The sequence below is a fragment of the Camelus bactrianus genome, chromosome 21 (assembly GCF_048773025.1).
Source record: "Camelus bactrianus isolate YW-2024 breed Bactrian camel chromosome 21, ASM4877302v1, whole genome shotgun sequence".
NCBI lineage: Eukaryota > Metazoa > Chordata > Mammalia > Artiodactyla > Camelidae > Camelus > Camelus bactrianus.
The window spans coordinates 6,447,807-6,465,979 of record NC_133559.1 but is presented as its reverse complement, the minus strand read 5'-3'; the positions used below and the strand labels follow the sequence as shown (position 1 = coordinate 6,465,979).

Below are 18,173 nucleotides of genomic sequence, written 5' to 3'. Positions count from 1 at the left end.
GGTTGCTACGGGCAACAGGATTCTTGGGTGGCAATGAGTTAACTCAGGGAGAAGTTCCAGGCTTCTGGGACCAGAAATAACCATGCTTCTTGGACAGGACCCTAATGTTTAGCTCCAAGTAAGTGTGTTGAGCATTTTTGTTTCCTCAGTGGGTGAGGAGATGAACACTAGGTATTACTGGTCCTACTGGAGGCCCCGGGGATGGAGGCAATATGTGAGTCGCTGATACCCCATCTCTCAGTGGACTCAGGCCTGGAAGAGGAAAGGAGAGGACCAGCTGCCTCCTTTGGAAGCGCATCACTCTGGAGAGACCCTTGATGTGCGATGTTCGCCACAGCGAGCAGATGCTACTGGGGAGGACAGGCAGGATTGGCTGCATCTGTCCAACATGATGGCACAGCCCTGATGATCCTGCCTCTCATGGAATCTCTCTTCTCTGTGAGTGACAAAGAACAAGAAAGCTCTCCTCTGAGTTCACACTCCAGTCACATCCTCTGATTAGGATAAGATGAAACACAGGTCACCGACCCAAAACTGACCTCAATGCACAGTCTCTTATTAGGTGTGGCCCCTGGGAAATCTAAACACCCTTAGAACTCAGGAATGTGAACAGCTCCTCCCTTCCCACTGCTCTACCTCTGTTTCCTCCCATGAACCCGAATCCCAGGCACAGTCACCACCAGGATCCCCTTGCACCAGTTCTCCAAAGCCCTGGTTGCCCTGTAACCTCACGCAATGTCTATTAGATGCTCAGGTAATGAGCAATGATCATTTTCCCTGCTAGATGTATAGATGCAGACAGGGGAGGGCGAAAGGAAAGGATGAAGGAAGGAGGGAAAGAGGAAGGGAGGGAAAGAAGGAAGAAATGAAGGAAGGAAATAAGGAAGGAAGGAAGTGGGGAGAGAGAGAGAAGAATAGCATTATTTTAGAAAGATGTCCATAAACGGCTTTGACAACCATAAAGTGACTTCTTGGAAATGATTCACTATCTCATGACAGGCTTCACAGTCTGAGCTGAGAAGGTGAAGGTTCGTCATGCTCTTCCCCTGCTCCCTTCCCCACCCATCTTCTTCCCTCCCTGCTACTGTTTGACCAGCCACATCCCTCTGGGGTGGGGCCAGTGCCACTGTCACACCTAAGCTCTAGCTTCCAGCATCACATTGGCTGTCCTCTCAGGTTGGTCAGGGTCCCTCCCTTTCTTGAAACTACCTCTCAAGGCCCCTGACACAGGGATGTTCGACCCCCGGTCCTGCTGCTCCTCCGGGGATTCTAATCTCCAGAGAAACCTGCTTCCTGCTCCTCTGTATGAATCCGTGTCTTTCTTGTGTCCTAAACTGACTATGGACCTGTGTTCCAGAAGAAATCTCTTTCTCACTGCCTGTCTCCCTTCTTTGGTGGGCTCTCCTTTGCTCTGTCTTAACCTTTGTTTATTCACCCTAACAAAATACTCTCTTCAGCCACCAGAACTTCTGGTTTACCCCAGCGCCGCTGCTCCAGTCTGGACGAGCACACGCACTGGCTGGGTGCTGAGCCTCTTTCTGTCCTTCGGAGAAGCTTGGTTTCTTCACCAGCGCTGTGTGCACTGTGGAAACTGACTCTTAGACAGGACGTGAGTCACATCGCTTCTGATGGAGACGCCCACCTCCAGAGGTATCTTGATCTTTTCTGCTGGACCCCTTTCCAGGTGGCAGGAGGCTGCTACTCTTCCCACATCAATGGCCTGGACCTTGCTTGGGGCCTGTCTATGGGTGGTTGTTGGTGCTCTAAACCCTCTCCAAGTCTCCTGGTCTTGCTCTTTTGCCAGCCACGATTATATGGAATTCCCACACAATCCCTTGGACTCTGCCTTTCCTTCCTTGATCCTCGGTTCCAGGATGCAACAGCATGAGGGTGTCTGTGGAAATTTTGAGTTTATTTGTAGATATGCAGACTCGGATAGTTAATGCTTGACAGCCACGCCTCACCACTGGAGTATGTGAGTTGACAGATAATGCTTCCCTCATTCATCTGCAGAGGAAATCTTTCTGAAATCCATTTTTTTCATATTTAATATGTATAATTAGGTGAGCTTGGACATATGCAAACACCCATGACATCATCTCCATAATAAAAAGATAAACATACCCAATAGCTCCCAGCATCTCCTTCTCTCTCTCTCTCCCTCTCGTGGTGAGAACACTTACCTGTTCTCCTAAATTTTAAATACACTAACCATATTGTTAACTATAGGCATAATGTTGCACAGCTAATTTGTAGAATTTATTGCTCTAGCATAACTGTAACTTTATATCCATTGACTAACGACTTTCCATTTCCCCCACCCACACCCATGAAAACCACCATTGCGTTGTCTGCTTCTATGAGTTTGACTCTTTTATATGCCTTCTATAAATGGAGTCATACAGTATTTGTCCTCATGTGACTGGCTTATTTCACTTAGCATAATGTTCTCCAGTTTCACCCATATTGTTGCAAATGGCAAGATTTCCTTCATTTTAAAGGCCAAATAGTATGCCATTTTGTTTAGATTCTGTATTTTCTTTGTCCATTAATCTGCTAACGGACACTTGTGTTGTTTCCATATCTTGCTACTATGAATAGTGCTGCAATGGACATGGGAGTGCCACTGTCTCCTAGAGATGCGGATCTAAAGTCTTTGGGATAAATACCCACAAACGGGAAGGCTGGATCATATGGTAGTTGTATTTATTTTTTTGAGGAATCTCCATACTTTTAAACAGCTGCTCATTTCCCCCCCAACAGTGTACGAGGGTTCCAATTTCTCCATAACCTTATCAATATATATCCTTTGTTCTTTTAATAATAAGCATATAGAACCACAAAGGAGCCAGGATTGCCAAAATGATCTTGAGAAAGAAGAACAAAGGTGAAGGCATCACACCTCCTGATTCCAAACTATGTTACAAAGCAACAATAATGAAAACAGTATGGCACTGGCATAAAGACAGATGTACAAACCAATGGAACAAAATAGAGAGCCCAGAAATAAATCCATACATATACAGTCAACTGATCTTTGACCAGCATGCTAAGAACACATACGTAGAAAAAATAGTCTCATCAACAAACAGCTTTGGGAAAACTGGTTATCCACATGCAAAAAAAAATAAAATAAAATTGGACATCTACCTTTTACCATTTATAAAAATCAACTCAAAATTGATTAAAGACTTACATGAGACCTGAAACTATAAAACTCCTATAAAAAACATAGAAGGAAACATTTGTGACACTGGTATTGACAATGATTTCATGGATATGAAACCAAAAGCACAGGCAACAAAAGCAAAAGTCATCATGCAAGGCTACACCAAACTAAAAAGCTTCTGCACAGCAAAGAAAGCAATCAACAGAGTGAAAAGGCAGCCTACAGAATAGAAACCATATATCTGATAATGGGTTAATTTCCTAAACATATAAGGAGCTCCTACAATTCAACAGCCAAAAAATAACCCAATTAAAAAGTAAGCAAAGGGCTTGAACAGACATTTCTCTGAAGAAGACATACAAATGGCCAACAGGTCTGTGAAAAGACACTCAACATCATTAATTATCAGGCAAATGCAAATCAAAAAATTACTATTCACAAAAATGCCCTTGGTGGTTGTCTACTCTGTAACATATTCATTGTAACAGATTGTCGTTCCTTTTGCCTGCTTTCATCCCTCCTTGATCCTTTCTTCTTTCTCCCTAGGATTACATTTGCAAAGAAGGAATTAGTTGCATGTGACTTTGCTGTAGACTCTGTTCTAGGGGGATCCAGGCTGGGACGTGCCATGAAACATATACTCTATCTGAGTTGCAGAAAGAGAAACACAACTGCCCAGTGATGGAAACCAGTGCTTAGGTCAGAGAAATCATGTGATAGGTCAGCATAGGAAACTCAGAATTGATCTAAGGCCCATTTTTGAAGGCTCTGGAAGTAACTCTGAAACTAGGCTGCTCAGTAGAGGAGCCACTAACCAGATGTGGCTGTTTAAATTTATATGTAGGCATTTGGGCTCCGGACTGTGGAACAGCAAATGTCGATTGAATGCAATAAATAACCCCAGGATTCAAATTCTAAGTTGTGTTCAGAAGGATGTATCACTATGGCACACAGTGAAACTAAAGTGCTTTAGAAAGTGATCCGATACTGTGCTGGGAGAACATAACCTGACATCTGTCGTGGGTTTTCTTGGTGGAAAAGAAAAAGACTTGAATATCAAGAATTCCAACTCACCCGATCATCCAACACAGATTGAGTTTAAAATTTCAAAAGGGTGGCAGTTATGAAGAATAGCCTTTTATAGGGTCGGGCAGCCCCAGTCATAGGGAAGTGGGACGGCTGGGCTGTTATTTCCCAACTAACACACAAGCCGTCTGAAATTCCCAAAAGGACTGGGCAGCCACGCTGCTACGTGGGGCAGAGGCTCAGAACTGGGGGCCCTGCTGCACCTGGCAGTTAGAATGACAGTGGCAACTGAGTGTCCACAGAGTGAGGTTCAGAATATTCCCTTCAAATCCACAGCATCATCCCCTGATGAGGGTAGAGCCCGCTCAGCATCTCAGCAGACATCAAATAAGCTCCTCCCATTTGGCAGGCACTTGTCTCTGCAGAGGTGTGGGCGTGACCAGAACGGAAGAGTGTTGAACATACAGCAGAAAAGAGACAAAAGGTGAAACGAGACTGGGAAGGGCAACAATGCAGAGAATCCAGTGCATTATGTAGGGAGCCGCCGGGAGCTGCTGGCAAAGTGGCTGCCATAGACTTTCAGGAAAGAGGCTCTTCTGAGTCAAAAATGGGAGGAAACAGCCGGCACTCCAGTGGGAACTCCCTTATCACACAGCCCTCATCTAAACCAGCCCTCTTTTTCCTTCAGCACTCGTGGAGCTGCTAGTACAGGGGAACGTCAGGAAACCAAGATACACCCAGGAAGAGAGCCAGATGTGCATTTCTTTATCTGCACAGGTGAGAGCTGCACCCGGGCTGTGAACCTGCAGTTAACCGACCTGGGTCTAGTCTGTGCCCCAAGTTCCTCACGCAAAAGCACAGCCTGCCTTCTAGTGCCGTCTGGCGTCCTTGGGCTGGGTGGGTGGCGTCGTGCCTACAAAGAGGAAAGGGGCAGGAGGAAGAGGAGGCACTGAGACTGGGAGAACTCCTTCTCCGCCAGGTAACCTATTTAACCCTCGGTGGTCGTAGGTTCAAAGTCAGTGGACAAGACTGGAATCGTTGGTTGTCAGCGGCGTGGATGGAGTGGTGCTCTGGGGGGGCGGGGGTTCCCCCAAAGATTTCGAATTCTGTGGGGGTTTATGTGTGAGATCATTAAAGAAAAAAGATGTTTAACTACACCTTCTTTCCCCTGTTTTTGGGCTGCTGGCCCAGAAACTGCTGCAGGGTTTTAGGAAGGTTCTGGAGAAAAATGTTTCCTCTAGCTCATCAATATCTTCGTGTGCTTCAGTTTTTCTAAACATGTAAAATAAGTGTTAAAAATAAATATAACTTCAATTTATGGTTTAGAAAATGTTTAAAAATTTTCGGGGGACTCGGTTGACTTTTTTTGATTGAAGTACAGTTGACATGCAGTGTTAGCTTCAGGTGTACAGCGATTCAGCTTTTGTGTGTATGTTACAAATTGATCACTACAGTCAGTCTAGTCACCACCGTCACCATGAGGAGTTGTTGCAATATTACCGGCTAGATTCGCCCTGCTGTTCATTCCATCCCTGTGATTTATTTATTTTATACCTGGCAGTTTGTATCTTTTAATTCCCTTCACCTATTTTGCCCATCCCCCAAACCCTCCCCTCTGGTGACCACCAGCTTGTTCTCTGTATTTAGGAATCTGGTTCTGTTTTCTTCTGTTTGTTTTGTTTCTGCTTTTTTTTTTCTTTCAGATTCCACATATAAGTGAAACCACATGGTATTTGTCTTTCTCTGTCTGACGTATCTCACTTTGCATAATGCCCTCTATGTCCATCCATGTTGTTGCAAATGGCAAGATTTCATTCTTAGTATGGCTGAGTAACATTCCATTGTATACATACATCTTCTCTATCTTTTCATCTGTCGATGGACATTTAGGTTGCATTTTATATCTTAATGACCTGCTCTCCCTCAGCTTCATGCTGATTTTTTTTGGTCTCATCAATATTAATCTCTTTTCCTTCTGTTATCTACCTAAAGTTTTCTTTTTTGTTTGTTACATTTGCTTTTATGTTCTGCTCCAAGAGGTACCCCGTATGTGTGTGCGGAGAGAAACGGAGGGAGAGAGAGAGAATAAGTGCGTGTGTGCTTTTGTGTCTGTGTATTTGTGTGAATGTATGTTTATATGGGAAAGAGGGTGAAGATCGCTTCTCTCAGGCTCCTTCTAGGGCAGACACTGTAGATGCTATTCCATTCCTGCTACCGCGTTGGAGTCTTCACATTGGGGATTCAGTGAAAGAAAGAAAGAAAGAAAGAGAGAGAGGAAAAAAAAAAAAAAAAGACTTGGTTGATTAAGACAGTGTGTGTGTGTCTATGTGTTGTGTGATTTGGAGATCTGTGTGTGTGTGTGTGTAGGAGGGGGTAGGTGGGTATGTGTAGACGTGGATGTGTGTGTGTGAGTGTTTAAGTCCTTGGCTGGGGCATCAGGAAGGATGAGAGAAGAACAGATAATCATATTGGAACATGTTCAAGCTCTATTTCTTTGTAATAATAATAAAGAAATAAACTGAACAGAATAAAGGTGATTTGGGGGCAAAGGCTCAGAGTCAGAGGTGGCATGAAGCAGACACCATCTATACCCAGATAAGAATAATTTACTCAAGGGCAAAAAGAAAGCCCCGCTCTGGCTCAGGCTGCCCGAGGTAACAGGCCCTGGTGGCCTTGCCTGCTGTCCCATTGCCAGCCCAGCGATGCCCGTGAGCACAGCTTGCACACGCACGCACACACACACACACACACACGTTCCCAGTGCCCAGGTCAGGCGCTTTCTGACTACAGCCCTCGCTGTGCGCAGTTCCTGCTTCACGTGAAAGAACCACAAAGAAAGCTGAGTTGGCCAATGACACACACAGCCAGGTATGAGTTAAAAGTGATTTAATGAGGGCGGAGCAGGGAAGATTCACTTGACTCCCCCAACCCCAACATCCCTCCTTAGATGAGCCCTGAGCAGCCACAACGCTAGCTCAGCCAGTGAGACTTGCAGCCTTATCCAGAGGCTCAGGAGCCCTCCAGACTGAGTTAAAGGGCACAAAGAGGGAAAGGTTATGACTCAGGGTGACAGCAGGCTAATTGCGAATGGGACGCATAAGCAGGATGGGAGGAGGGACGATGTGTCAGGTGGTCGGCTCCTCAAGGGCTTGGCTGTGGACCACGTTACTTCTGCTTGGTCTTCTGCTGAGCTGGCCCCGGAATGACCATTGGGGGACACGGCTCTGGAGTTATGGGGTGGCAGGGCCCCGGAGCTATGGGTTGGCAGGGCTCCGGAACCTTGGGATGGCAGGGCTCCGGAACCGTGGGGTGGCATGGCTCCTTGGTTTTGGGGACACATGGTTCCTGGGGTGGAGGCTGGCAGGGCTGCTTCACCTGCTGCTGCTGAAGCTGGGGGGGTGGGATGCAGGGCTGCTTCTGCTGGTGGGAACTCATGCTTCCAAGGAGGCTGGACCTGGAGACAGAAAAGCTGACTCAGTGATTTGATCCAACAGAGAAGAAACCAAGTTAAATGCCAGATAGATTTCATTTCAGGCCCATTTAGATAAGATGGTCTCTCCTCTCCCCTAGCTGTTTCCCACTACATGAGAGTAAAATATGCCTTGATATTTCTGGGTCTTTCAAGAGGAGGAACTTAAAGGCAATTCGTTCTGCTCCATTTCAGTGGGGTTGGTTCCTTGGCTCTCTCCTATCCCCAGACCTGTCACATCCCTCACTGACAAGGACCCAAGAACACATATTAAGTCTTTTGGAAAGTGATATTGTAGAGACAACTGCCTTGTACACACCCTTACAGGATGCCTCTGTTTGAATCTAAGCTCCTACGACTTCACTCTGGCCTTTGTTCACACAGTCCTCTCCAAAATGCTTTCCTTCCCACCTCTGCTTGTCCAAATAGCCTTCCACCATAGCTCGCAATGTGCGCGGTCCCTGGGAGCTCCCCAAACTACCCCCGCCCTTCCCTGCCCCCCTCTCTCTCACCAGTCACTGTCCACCTTGCATTTCATCTGTGTGTGTTCATGCATTAGCTTGCCTGCTAGGTTGTAAGTTTATTCAGTAAGTTCTGTAACCATCTAAGGTGCCTACCATGCCTAGCAGAGAGCTTTAAATATAATAAATATTCAGAAAAGTCCATCTTATGAATTAAAAATTTTATAAGCATCATAAGCCGAGAGAACAGTGGTGTTGCTGAGTGTGCCCTGGGCCCGGGGTCTAGTTGCAACTCTGCTACTCACTTACTGTGGGAACTCGCACAGGTCTGTCCCCTTCCCCGACCCCCAGTTCCACAGCTGTCCACTGAGGTCACCAACTTCACCAGCTCTAAGCTCCTTTCAAACCCGAACCATGTTAAATTTAAAATAAGGCTACCCCTGTATCCTCTCCCTCCAATTAATACCCTGCTTCAGCCCTCTTACGCGTATTTGTCCATTTTCCCAAAACTGAAAACACGAAGAATTTCAAATTGATTCCAATCAGAGACTCACCTGGTACACAGAGAACGGGTTGTCTAGCTGCTCCGGTCTGATGTGAAGTCCACGGCCAGCTGGCTTTTTATACAATGAATGAGCCCTGCCTCAAGGAAATGCAATCACCCTGGGCCCCTCTGTTTTCATTCCTTACCTGTCAGACATGATTCACCCCACTCCCCTCAATTACCCGTTGGCTCAGCTTTTGTGATGAAAACCACCCACTTGATATTTTTTGGCACCGGCTGTCTGACAATGATGTCATCTGGGCCCAGTTCCCACTGCCACCCTTCCCCTTAGACGCAGGTGTAGAGCTTGCTTTGGGGGAGGGGTGAGCCACAGGCTTGCTTCCTGGGGGGTTTAAAGGGTTCACCCCGGAGGGAGAGCTGAGTCCTTCGGTGGTCTTGCTACCTTTCTGCTCTTTTTCCTTGAGATGGTCATTCTTTGTGTCCTGTGGGATAGAATACGTTTGGGCATGTGAGCTAGTGGGAAGGGAAGGGATGCAGAGGAGCCGAGCTGGGCATGAGTTGTCAGGTAGATGCTATGGGATAACAGAACTGACTGATTATAGACTCCTGGTGTGCGACATCCTAGCCCCTTACACCCAAGTCCCCCATCTTTCTCCTAACTCCGCAGAGCGACGTACATTCGGAATTACTTAATTATCACCCCCCAACCCCACCCTTCCCCGACTGCTTGTTAATCTGGGTAAACCTGCTTTCCTTTCACCAACCACACCTTCACCCCTCTCCTACTTCAGAGACTTTTCAAAAGCTAATTCCATTTCTGGGATAACCTTTTCCCTCCACTCCACCCAGCCTCCTGGCTGTGGCCCTTCCTCCTTTCCTAACCCGACTGTGTACCACCCGCACCTGAAAACCTGGGAGCTTTTCTAACCACCATCACCCCAGGCCCACCCCGTGGGGCCCTCAGGGATGAATCGTCCCCAACCTCTTGCCCACTTCCAGCTCCAGACCCAGCTCCTGAGGGTTTTCTTCCTCTCTCTGGCTCCCTGTCTTTTGGGGGCTTTCTGAGCATCAGAGCTGCACCTGTTCAAAACAACACTTACTGTGGGGACTTACTGTGCTCCTGTGGTAATATTTGTATCCTCATTCATTCAACAAACATTCATGACGTCCTTAATACATGCCAGTCATGTCTCATGCTAGGAGCCATCCCAATATGAAGACCACTTCCACTCAACAGAGCCGGAACTCCCCAGGGTGAGGAACACAGCCTAACTCAGAGACACTAGTTTAATGGCTCAGAAACCCTCACTCAGTCCAGGGTCTTCAAGAAACAACTGAGGAGTTTGAGGCCACAAGAGGTGAAATAACGGACCCAGGATCCAACAGCAACGCACCCACCAGCGTGAAGAGGAATTCCACACAGAAATCCTCCGTTCACCTTTGTCTGAACCTCCCCCTCCTCCTGAGGCCTACAGAGGAAATTGAGCCCCGGCAGGAGAGAGATTAAAGGTGGAGAGCGGAGCTCAGCCTCCCTGGGTGAGGGCTCGGGGCACTCACAGTCTTGGGGAAGCTTTCCGTGAGTGGTGATGCGAGAAGCCAGAGAAAGCCTTGCCTTTTGGGTAAAACCTTAATATTTGCTAAGATAACTCCTCTTAAGTAGGAATAAAGCTGCTGAATGTTTCAGATGGCTCTGGGGGTAGACAGAAGGTATCTCCAGCACCGCTAAAAATAGGAGGGGGCTTGGGTTAGTGTAGGTGAAGTAAGGGACTCATTCAGTTTAGGGTCACTCCCTGGACCAGGCTCTGAGAGAGGAAGGGAAAGGCTGATGTGCTAAGATGCCTGTTTTGAACCAGAGTTGCTTTCTCTTTGGAGGAGGTCCCAGGGTGGCATGGTGACAAGCCTGGGTCCCCTGAGCCGTGATGGCATTATGGATGGCAGAAGGTGAGCATCCTCTGAGCATCTGCCCAGGTACGCCTTTCCTCCATCATGGTCGGAACCGTGAGAGTCTCCTTGCCATGGGCTTCCCTTTCCTGGGGACAGAAGAACAGGGATTCCCTGAGTCCTTAACACCAGCAATTTCCTCTAATCAACATAACATGAACCTGAAGTCACTGTTTCAGAGCTGCCCTCCAAACACAATGTGCTACTAGGTGTGGCCTTTGGAAGATCTCAATCACCCTTGCGCCCAGGTGTGTGGAGAATTCCTCTTTCCCTGGCCCCTCAGCACACACCTAAATGTTTGCAGAGCACTTGCTGGCGCCACAGGTGGTCACCTCGTATGACCTTGAGTCCTGGATGAACCTCCCACCGTGTCACCAGAGCCATTGGTCCACATCCATCCTTACACGGTGCCTGATATGTAATAGCTGCTCGTTGAGTTGCTAATTATAGAATGAATGAATGAATGCATGGGTGAATGAATGAATGAATGGCATTATTTGTAAAGAGAAGCCCAGGGATTTCTGGGAAGTGTTGTCTTTCGGGATAAGTTGAGAGGAGGAGTGAGGGTTCAGCAAAGGACAGATGTCTTCCCCATCCCTCTGCTTCACGGTCGGCCAGTTTAATGACCTGCCTCCCTCTGGGCTGCTGGCCGCGCCGTCACCACAGCCGAGCTCCAAGCTTCCCGCCTCACGTTAGCTCCCCTCTAGGCTTGGGACCAGGACCCTTTCTTCACCCAAACTCACTCCTGAGAGCCCCGGACAGAGGGAGCTCCAGGCAGAACCTGAGGCTGCATCTGGCAGGATTCTCAGCCCCGAAGAAACTGCTTCCTGCTCCCTGCCGTGGGGTGTCACCCAGCCTGTCCCTAGCCCTGGAGAATCTGAGCCCAGCTCTGAAGCTGGGGTACTTGTGCCATCCATGGGCCTTGGCCCTGCATGTAAAGGAATTTTATGTCCTGGCACCCAGTACCCCACCCTGGCTGGACTCACCTGCCTGCCTTCACCTGTACCTCCTGACTCCACCCAACCCCGCTCTGGTTCCTGACTCCAGAACTTTCCCTCGATCCCTGACATCCACATCCTTCTCCTGGTTTGTTTCTCTGAAGCTCACTCAGCGGTTGGTGTTAAGTCTGTTCTTTGCTTCAGAGAAGCTCTGTTTCTTCACCGTCAGGGTTGGGTTAGCCCGTGAGTCTGGCCCCACAAACTCCCCACACAAAGAAAGGGGAAGCCAGGTGGCTTCTGACGGTAGGTACATTTCCCAGAATTTCTTAGTCTGTCATAGTAGCCCCTCCTTAAAACACAAGCGGCTGCTGCTTTTCCCAAGTCAAGGCCTGGCTCCCTCTGGACCGACTGTGGATCCTCCACTCGCTCTGAGCGGGCCTCTGTGCATCCCTCACGTGCAGAACGGGGAAGAGGGCAGCGCTGAGCCTACTTCCTGACTGAGGTCACTCCCTCCCCCTTTACTTCCCCAAGGCCCAGAGCTTGCAGAGACTGTCATGCCGAATTCAAATTCCAGTCATTTTGCCATAGGAACCAATATATAAAATATGGTAACATGTGAAAACAAGCAGTATTAAGTTTTGCTGTCGCCATCCCCCAATCACCACGAGGATCCTCAGAGACCAGAATTTTGGCTGCTGCCCATTTCAGGTCACAATGGTTAAAGAAAAACAAAATCTCTATAACACAGTGTCCCCTATCTGAAAAAGAAGACGAGAAGGACCAGATCCCAGGGTTTAGAAGCCTCCCGAACATTTTGGTCCAGTAGGCAGGAGAAGAGATGGTTACACGCAGGGATGCAGAGGTGGAGAGAGCACAAACGTCCTAGCGCTGGAGAACCTCTACCCAACCCTGTCCCGCTGAAGGCAAAAGACAGATGGGGTTGTTGCAGCAAAGTGTGTTACAGCTCATTTGTGACAGCTCAGTTGTGACAGCAACCTGGATCCAGGCGAGAGACCAAGCAGCACTTGCAGGGTTAGAAAACTCAAGTTTATTACGCCAGCAAGCCCAGAGGAGTTAACACTCCAAGCTCTGGACCCTGTCTGTAGGTTTACACAGGCTTTTATAGGCTGCCAGTCTAGACTTTGCAACATTTTGTAACATCATATGCAAATAAGATATAACAAAGATGACTAATTAGGAACAAGCTTGCTAGAAATGGACCAATCAGGAGTGAGCTCCATGCAAATGAAGCACTACAAATGGATCAATGAGGAATTAGCTCAGGGAACAAATAGAATCTTAGGGGTAAGTTTCGCTTTCCTAGAAGTAAGCCATTTCAGAATTTAAAAAGTGAAATAATGCTGCAGGGCCAGGGAACCAAATGGTGCTGGCAGGAGGGTAGTGGCCCTGCCTGGGGGTCCTGCTGTCTTTTTTCATGGGGCTTCCCACCTCAGGATGGGGAAGGGACTCAGTCCAGTCTTCACAGCCTCGTTAGCAGCAGAATCAGACAGAAGCCTTTCTTCCTAAGAAGAAAGCATATCCCTTGGCCTCCCTCTTTTCTTTTCCCAGTCCCTGATGGGATGGACGAAAATTTAAATCTGGCTTCTCTTACTTGGATCATGTAGAAAAGAAAGGACCTAGGCTTAGAGTCCCGCACAGTTGTAAAGCCTTTTCACCCATATTAGTTGGATGACCTTGAGCGAGTTACCTAAACTTTCTGCACTTTAATGTCCTATTTTTTTTAAATTTAAGTATAGTTGATTTACAATGTTGTGTTAGTTTCTGGTGTACAGCATAGTGACTCAGTTATATATATGTATATATACATTCTTTTTCATTATATGTTATTGCAAGTTATTGAATATAGCTCCCTGTGCTGTACAGTAGGACCTTGTAGTTTATCTACTTTATATGTAGCAGTGTGTATCTGCTAATCACAAACTCCTAATTTATCCTTCCCCTGCTTTCCCCTTTGGTATCCATAAATTTGTTTCCTATGTCTGAGTTACTTTCTGTTTTGTAAGTAAGTTCATTTGTGTCATTTTTTTTAGATTCCACATATAAGTGATGTCATATGATATTTGTCTTTCTCTGTCTGACTTACTTCACTTAGTATGACCGTCTAGGTCCATCCATGTTGTTATAAATGGCATAATTTCATTAAATGTCCTATTCTTTAAAATAGGAACTTTAAGTTGTATGTCACAAGATTGTTGTAAAGATGAGATGAAAATATTCTTCAAACACTTTTAGAATGAATGGGCTAAAAATATTATTCATAATCAGTCTTACTAATTTGTCTCATTCTTTCCTCCCCCTTTGAGTCTGATGAATCTTTTTTGTATTGTCTGTGTGTTTCCCTTTTGCTGCTCACAGCGTGTGTGTGTGCATGTGTGTGCGTGTGTGTGTGTCTGTTTGCCTGCGTGTGTGTGGACCCAAGGGCAGGGTGCCCTTCTCGAGGGAGCAATGTGCTTGGGTTTTACGATTGCTTTATCCCTCCTCATTTTTTCCTCTACACTGTCAGATGTTCATGTTTGTCAGATAATACCTCGAGTTACTGGGCATTAGCAATGACTTCATGGTCCATGCTTTATATGAGTCGGATGGCAGCGGGTGACTAAAGTTGCTGGTGATCAGGCAATGACCAGGGCATGCCCTAGATAAGGAAACTGAAGCAGAAAAATGTTAAGTAACTCTCTCAAGAGGTCATAAAGTTAGGATGTGCTGGGATACAGTCCCTTAACAACTTTGCCATATTGCTTGTCAATACTAGTGGGGGGTTCCATATGCTGGTCTACTCTTAGAAGGAGGAGAGGGAGGAGGAGGAAGAGAAGGAAGAGGAGGAGGGGAGAGAGGAGGAGGAGAGGAGAAGGAAGAGGAGGAGGAGAGGGAGGTGAAGGAGTCCCAGCTGGGTCCTGACATTCTCACACAGCTGAACTGATCAATTGGAGATAGAGTTCTTCTGGGTATGGATGATCAAAGACACACACACACACACATATATTTTTTAATTGAGGGTATTGAATTTCAAAATGGAATCTCGGATGGTTCAGACTACTGTCCTAGATAAATGCTCCCTCACTGATCGCTCATTGCCCCTCGGGCTGTTGAAGGGGCAGAGCGATAACCACATGACTAAACATACTTGGACAGAGAGTCCAAAACCCCATCGCGGGTGGCTGCTATTTGTAGTTGTTGGTCCCCTCTTGTTTATTCAGCTGTGCCTGCTTCATCACTGACCCACTTCTTAAAGCAAGTGCCTCCAGAGTGCAGGGTGACCTTTATAGATTTTGGAAACATGAAGTCCCAGGTTCACATTCTAGCTCTGCTCCTTACCGGCTGTGTGTGTGTGTGTGTGTGTGTGTGTGTGTGTGTGTGTGTGTGTGATATTGAGAAAGTTTCTTAATAATAATTGCTTCCATTTGATTAGCACCACAAAGTGTTAGACTTTGTTCTATGCACTTGACGCTAATCTGCACACTATCACTGCAAGGAACGGGTCCTTAAATCCATTCTACAGACATGGAAGCTGAAGCACAAAGACTGTCATCTGACCAAGTTTATGTGGCAAATAGGTGGTGGGGCAAAGAGGCAAATCCAGCATTTGACTCCGAGACCTTAAGAATCTGTTTATCTTACCTGTGAGTTAGGAATGATAAGATGGGCTGCCAGGGCTGCTATTAAACGTGATTACCTATGCAAAACAACTACTGTAGTGACGAGGGCACGGCAGATGGATGCGAGATATCCAGGACCGTGCTTCTCCTGAGGGTCTGAAGCACATCTATTATTAGACTCATCTCCAGTGACTCAGAACATTCCATAATTTTCTTGATTTGTGAAGTAGTCAGTCAGTCATTTATTTAACACATATTTGCTGAATGACAACCACATGTCAAGCATGAAGTCCTAGCCTTGCCAAAGTCTGGTGGAGAAACAGGCATTGTTCTGTGAGCTTCTGGGACTCAATACCCATCAATGAGGAGTGCTCCCCTGATGGAGGCTGACTTGAGCATAAGACACGGAAGAAACCTAAACGTTCATTGACAGATGACTGGGTAAAGAAGTTGTGGTATATATATACAATGGAATATTTCTCTGCCATAAAAAAGAATAAAATAATGCCATTTGCAGCAACATGGATGGACCTAGAGATCATCATTCTAAGTGAAGTAAGCCAGAAAGAGAAAGAAAAGTACCATAGGATATCACTCATATGTGGAATTTAAAAAAAGAAAAAAGAAGACACTAATGAACTCATCTGCAAAACAGAAACAGACTTTCAGACATAGTAAACAGTCTTATGGTTACCGGGGGAAAGAGGGTGGGAAGGGATAAATTTGGGAGTCTGAGATTTGCAAGTGTTAACCACTATATATAAAAATAGATAAAAAACAAATTTCTCCTGTAGAGCACAGGGAACTATATTCAATGTCTTGTGATAACTTTTAATGAAAAAGAATATGAATATATGTATGTATATGAAATGAAATACATGTATGAATAGGAAAACGAATATATGTATGTGTGTGCGTGACTGGGAAATTGTGCTGTACACCAGCAATTGACACATTGTAACTGACTATACTTCAATTAAAAATAAATAAGTAAATTAAGACAGTGGGTAAAAAAGAATCACTTGGGATGCTTGTTAAAGATACAGTGACAACTTCTTCATCCTACTATAATAGAAACAGATAGGGGAGGCCTGAGGCTCTGTGTCTCTAAAGTGTTCACCAAGTGCTTTTTATGATCAGGTAAGTTGGGAAACACTAGATTGTAAACCCAGTGGCTTTTCTACCTTGATTGCAACTTACAGACAGAATCTGGTATCTTAAAAAAAAAAATCCCCAAGTGGGCTCCACTCGAGATTTATTTAATCAGTTGATTTTTGATTTTTTAAAAAGTCCTCAGATACCACCAGGTTTGAAAGTCACTGCTCCAGCAGGTTATCTCAACTAGAACCTGAATCCAGACAAGGAGCCTCAGTCCCATGACCCCTCCGGGTGGAAGGAGGTTCAGGTGGGCGCTGATTTGCCTGGGCACGTGTTCATGTTGATGCAGCTGGATGCCCATGGAGGTGAGTGTTTGGCCTGAGGATACTGGGAACCTTGGGAAGCAATTAAGTCCCATCCCAGGAAGGCTAACTACTTCCACATACCCTTGAATTCCCACCCTACCTCCAGGGAATCATCAGAAGACAGACCCAGGCGGGCTTATCTGGGCTGATCCTGGAGCCAGCGGCCTCAAGCCAGGAGCTGGTCCTGTGTCACCTGCCTGGACACCGCCACCTGCATGGTATAGAGACTTTTTGGTGGTGTAAGAAAAGCAAAACTCTGCCACCACTCATGTTTTTAGCTGGGACTCAAAAAAAAAAAAAAAAAAAAAAAAGACAGATGAACAAAAGGAAATCAAACCTTTATTAATGCCCGTAGCACACATCAGAGGAGAGAAACCTAAAAAAAGAGCTCAAAGCAGGACTGCGGTTTACACAGCATCTTCCACAAGGAACAAGACATTTGTAGAGAAATGACAGGACAGAGGAAAGCAGCTTTAGGCTTCCAAGGGCAGCAAACTGTGGGAAGGTAAATATGTGGGTGGGAACTGATGGAGGAAGCTTGGTTTGCAGATGCCTCTGGTGCCATCCCAGTCTGATAAGATTCTAGCTCTAGCAGAGGAATTTATATCCTGCTTTTAGGCAGAAAGGGGGGATTTTTTTTTCCTGTTTGCTGTTTCTTAATCGCCTTCAGCTCAAAATAATTTTTATGTCAAAGAAGCATATTTTGGGGTGACATATTCTGATTTCCTTCAGTGGATTAGAGGTCCATGCTTGCTACCTCCAAGGAGCCTCTGGCAGGGCCAAATTATGACCTTTGGAGTCCCAAAGTGCTAAAGATGATGGGTTTCTGTCCTCCCTCTCCTGCTCACTAGAAATAAACCTTTATTTTTCAAAATCACCTAAAATGCACAGTTGTCACTTCTTTTTACATTCTCTGATTACCACAGTCTGAAATGGTTTATGAAATCTGACCTTTCATTTGTTTGTTCTTTCATTTATCCATTCTGTCATTTTCTGGGCATCTCTGCCGCCCGGATCACATGGACTCCGCTTACTAATGTTGTGGGACAGTGTGTGTGTGGGGGGGGGGCTGTGACATGGTGACATGCAGGTTGGTAAAAGAATTTACCAGAGATAAAGTATGGGAGTAGAAAGGAGTTTATTAGGGGTGCACTGCCATGGACCACAGAGGGCCACACAGACGAGAGGTGCCTGCTGAGCCCAGAGGGCCGGTTCCTAGGCGTTTGTAAAGTCAGGTGGCAGGGCGCCTGACCGGCTTGTGTACAAGGCTCTGACTGGCTGTAGGTGAGGTAAGAGGTTTAGGGTCTGTGAGGGGTGGTGGGGTTTATGACTCTGGTAAGGTGGGTTGAAGCAAGCCAGCCTGAGCTGTTGTGAGATTTGGCATTACCTAGGGCTGTTTGTTTGTTGGGGAAACATGCCCAGTAGAAAAAGTACTTTGTGTTTTAAGGATCAGAGGCAGACGTCTGAGAGCCCAGGAATGGGGCCGCTGGACTGTGAAGGACGTCGGCTGGCCCCACACTCCCCACTCCACTTGCCCAGAACACTCTCTCCGCCCCAGAGGCAGAACAGTGTGGTCACAAACTG

General features: G+C 46.4%; 1 protein-coding gene and 2 long non-coding RNA genes across 5 annotated transcripts; 2 read left to right on the top strand and 1 right to left on the bottom strand.

The window, feature by feature from the left end:
• Positions 1 to 1,104: 1,104 nt before the first annotated feature.
• Positions 1,105 to 5,513, top strand: LOC123616594 (uncharacterized). Of its 2 annotated transcripts, none has more exons than XR_012501308.1 (4): positions 1,105 to 1,176; positions 1,458 to 1,650; positions 4,884 to 4,972; positions 5,204 to 5,513. It is a non-coding gene; the product is annotated as an uncharacterized LOC123616594 (long non-coding RNA). The 2 variants fall into 2 exon arrangements; XR_006724598.2 differs by lacking the exon at positions 1,105 to 1,176 and adding an exon at positions 1,183 to 1,303.
• Positions 5,514 to 7,066: 1,553 nt separating this feature from the next.
• LOC105068227 (cornifin-B) lies at positions 7,067 to 8,835 on the bottom strand. The gene is made up of 2 exons (XM_010954062.3): positions 8,680 to 8,835; positions 7,067 to 7,649 (listed from the first exon to the last, which is right to left on the bottom strand). Exon 2 carries the CDS (start codon positions 7,628 to 7,630, stop codon positions 7,361 to 7,363), a length of 270 nt encoding a protein of 89 aa, XP_010952364.2. The 5' UTR covers positions 7,631 to 7,649; positions 8,680 to 8,835; the 3' UTR covers positions 7,067 to 7,360.
• A 978-nt stretch (positions 8,836 to 9,813) lies between these two features.
• LOC141574359 (uncharacterized) lies at positions 9,814 to 17,758 on the top strand. Of its 2 annotated transcripts, none has more exons than XR_012501310.1 (4): positions 9,814 to 10,139; positions 10,503 to 10,598; positions 16,417 to 16,589; positions 16,696 to 17,758. It is a non-coding gene; the product is annotated as an uncharacterized LOC141574359 (long non-coding RNA). The 2 variants fall into 2 exon arrangements; XR_012501309.1 differs by having other exon boundaries at positions 9,814 to 10,166.
• The last annotated feature ends 415 nt before the right edge of the window (positions 17,759 to 18,173 follow it).

Coding starts and splice junctions, on each gene's coding strand:
- LOC105068227 (XM_010954062.3), bottom strand. CDS start 7,630: ATGAGTTCCCACCAGCAGAAGCAGCCCTGCATCCCACCCCCCCAGCTT.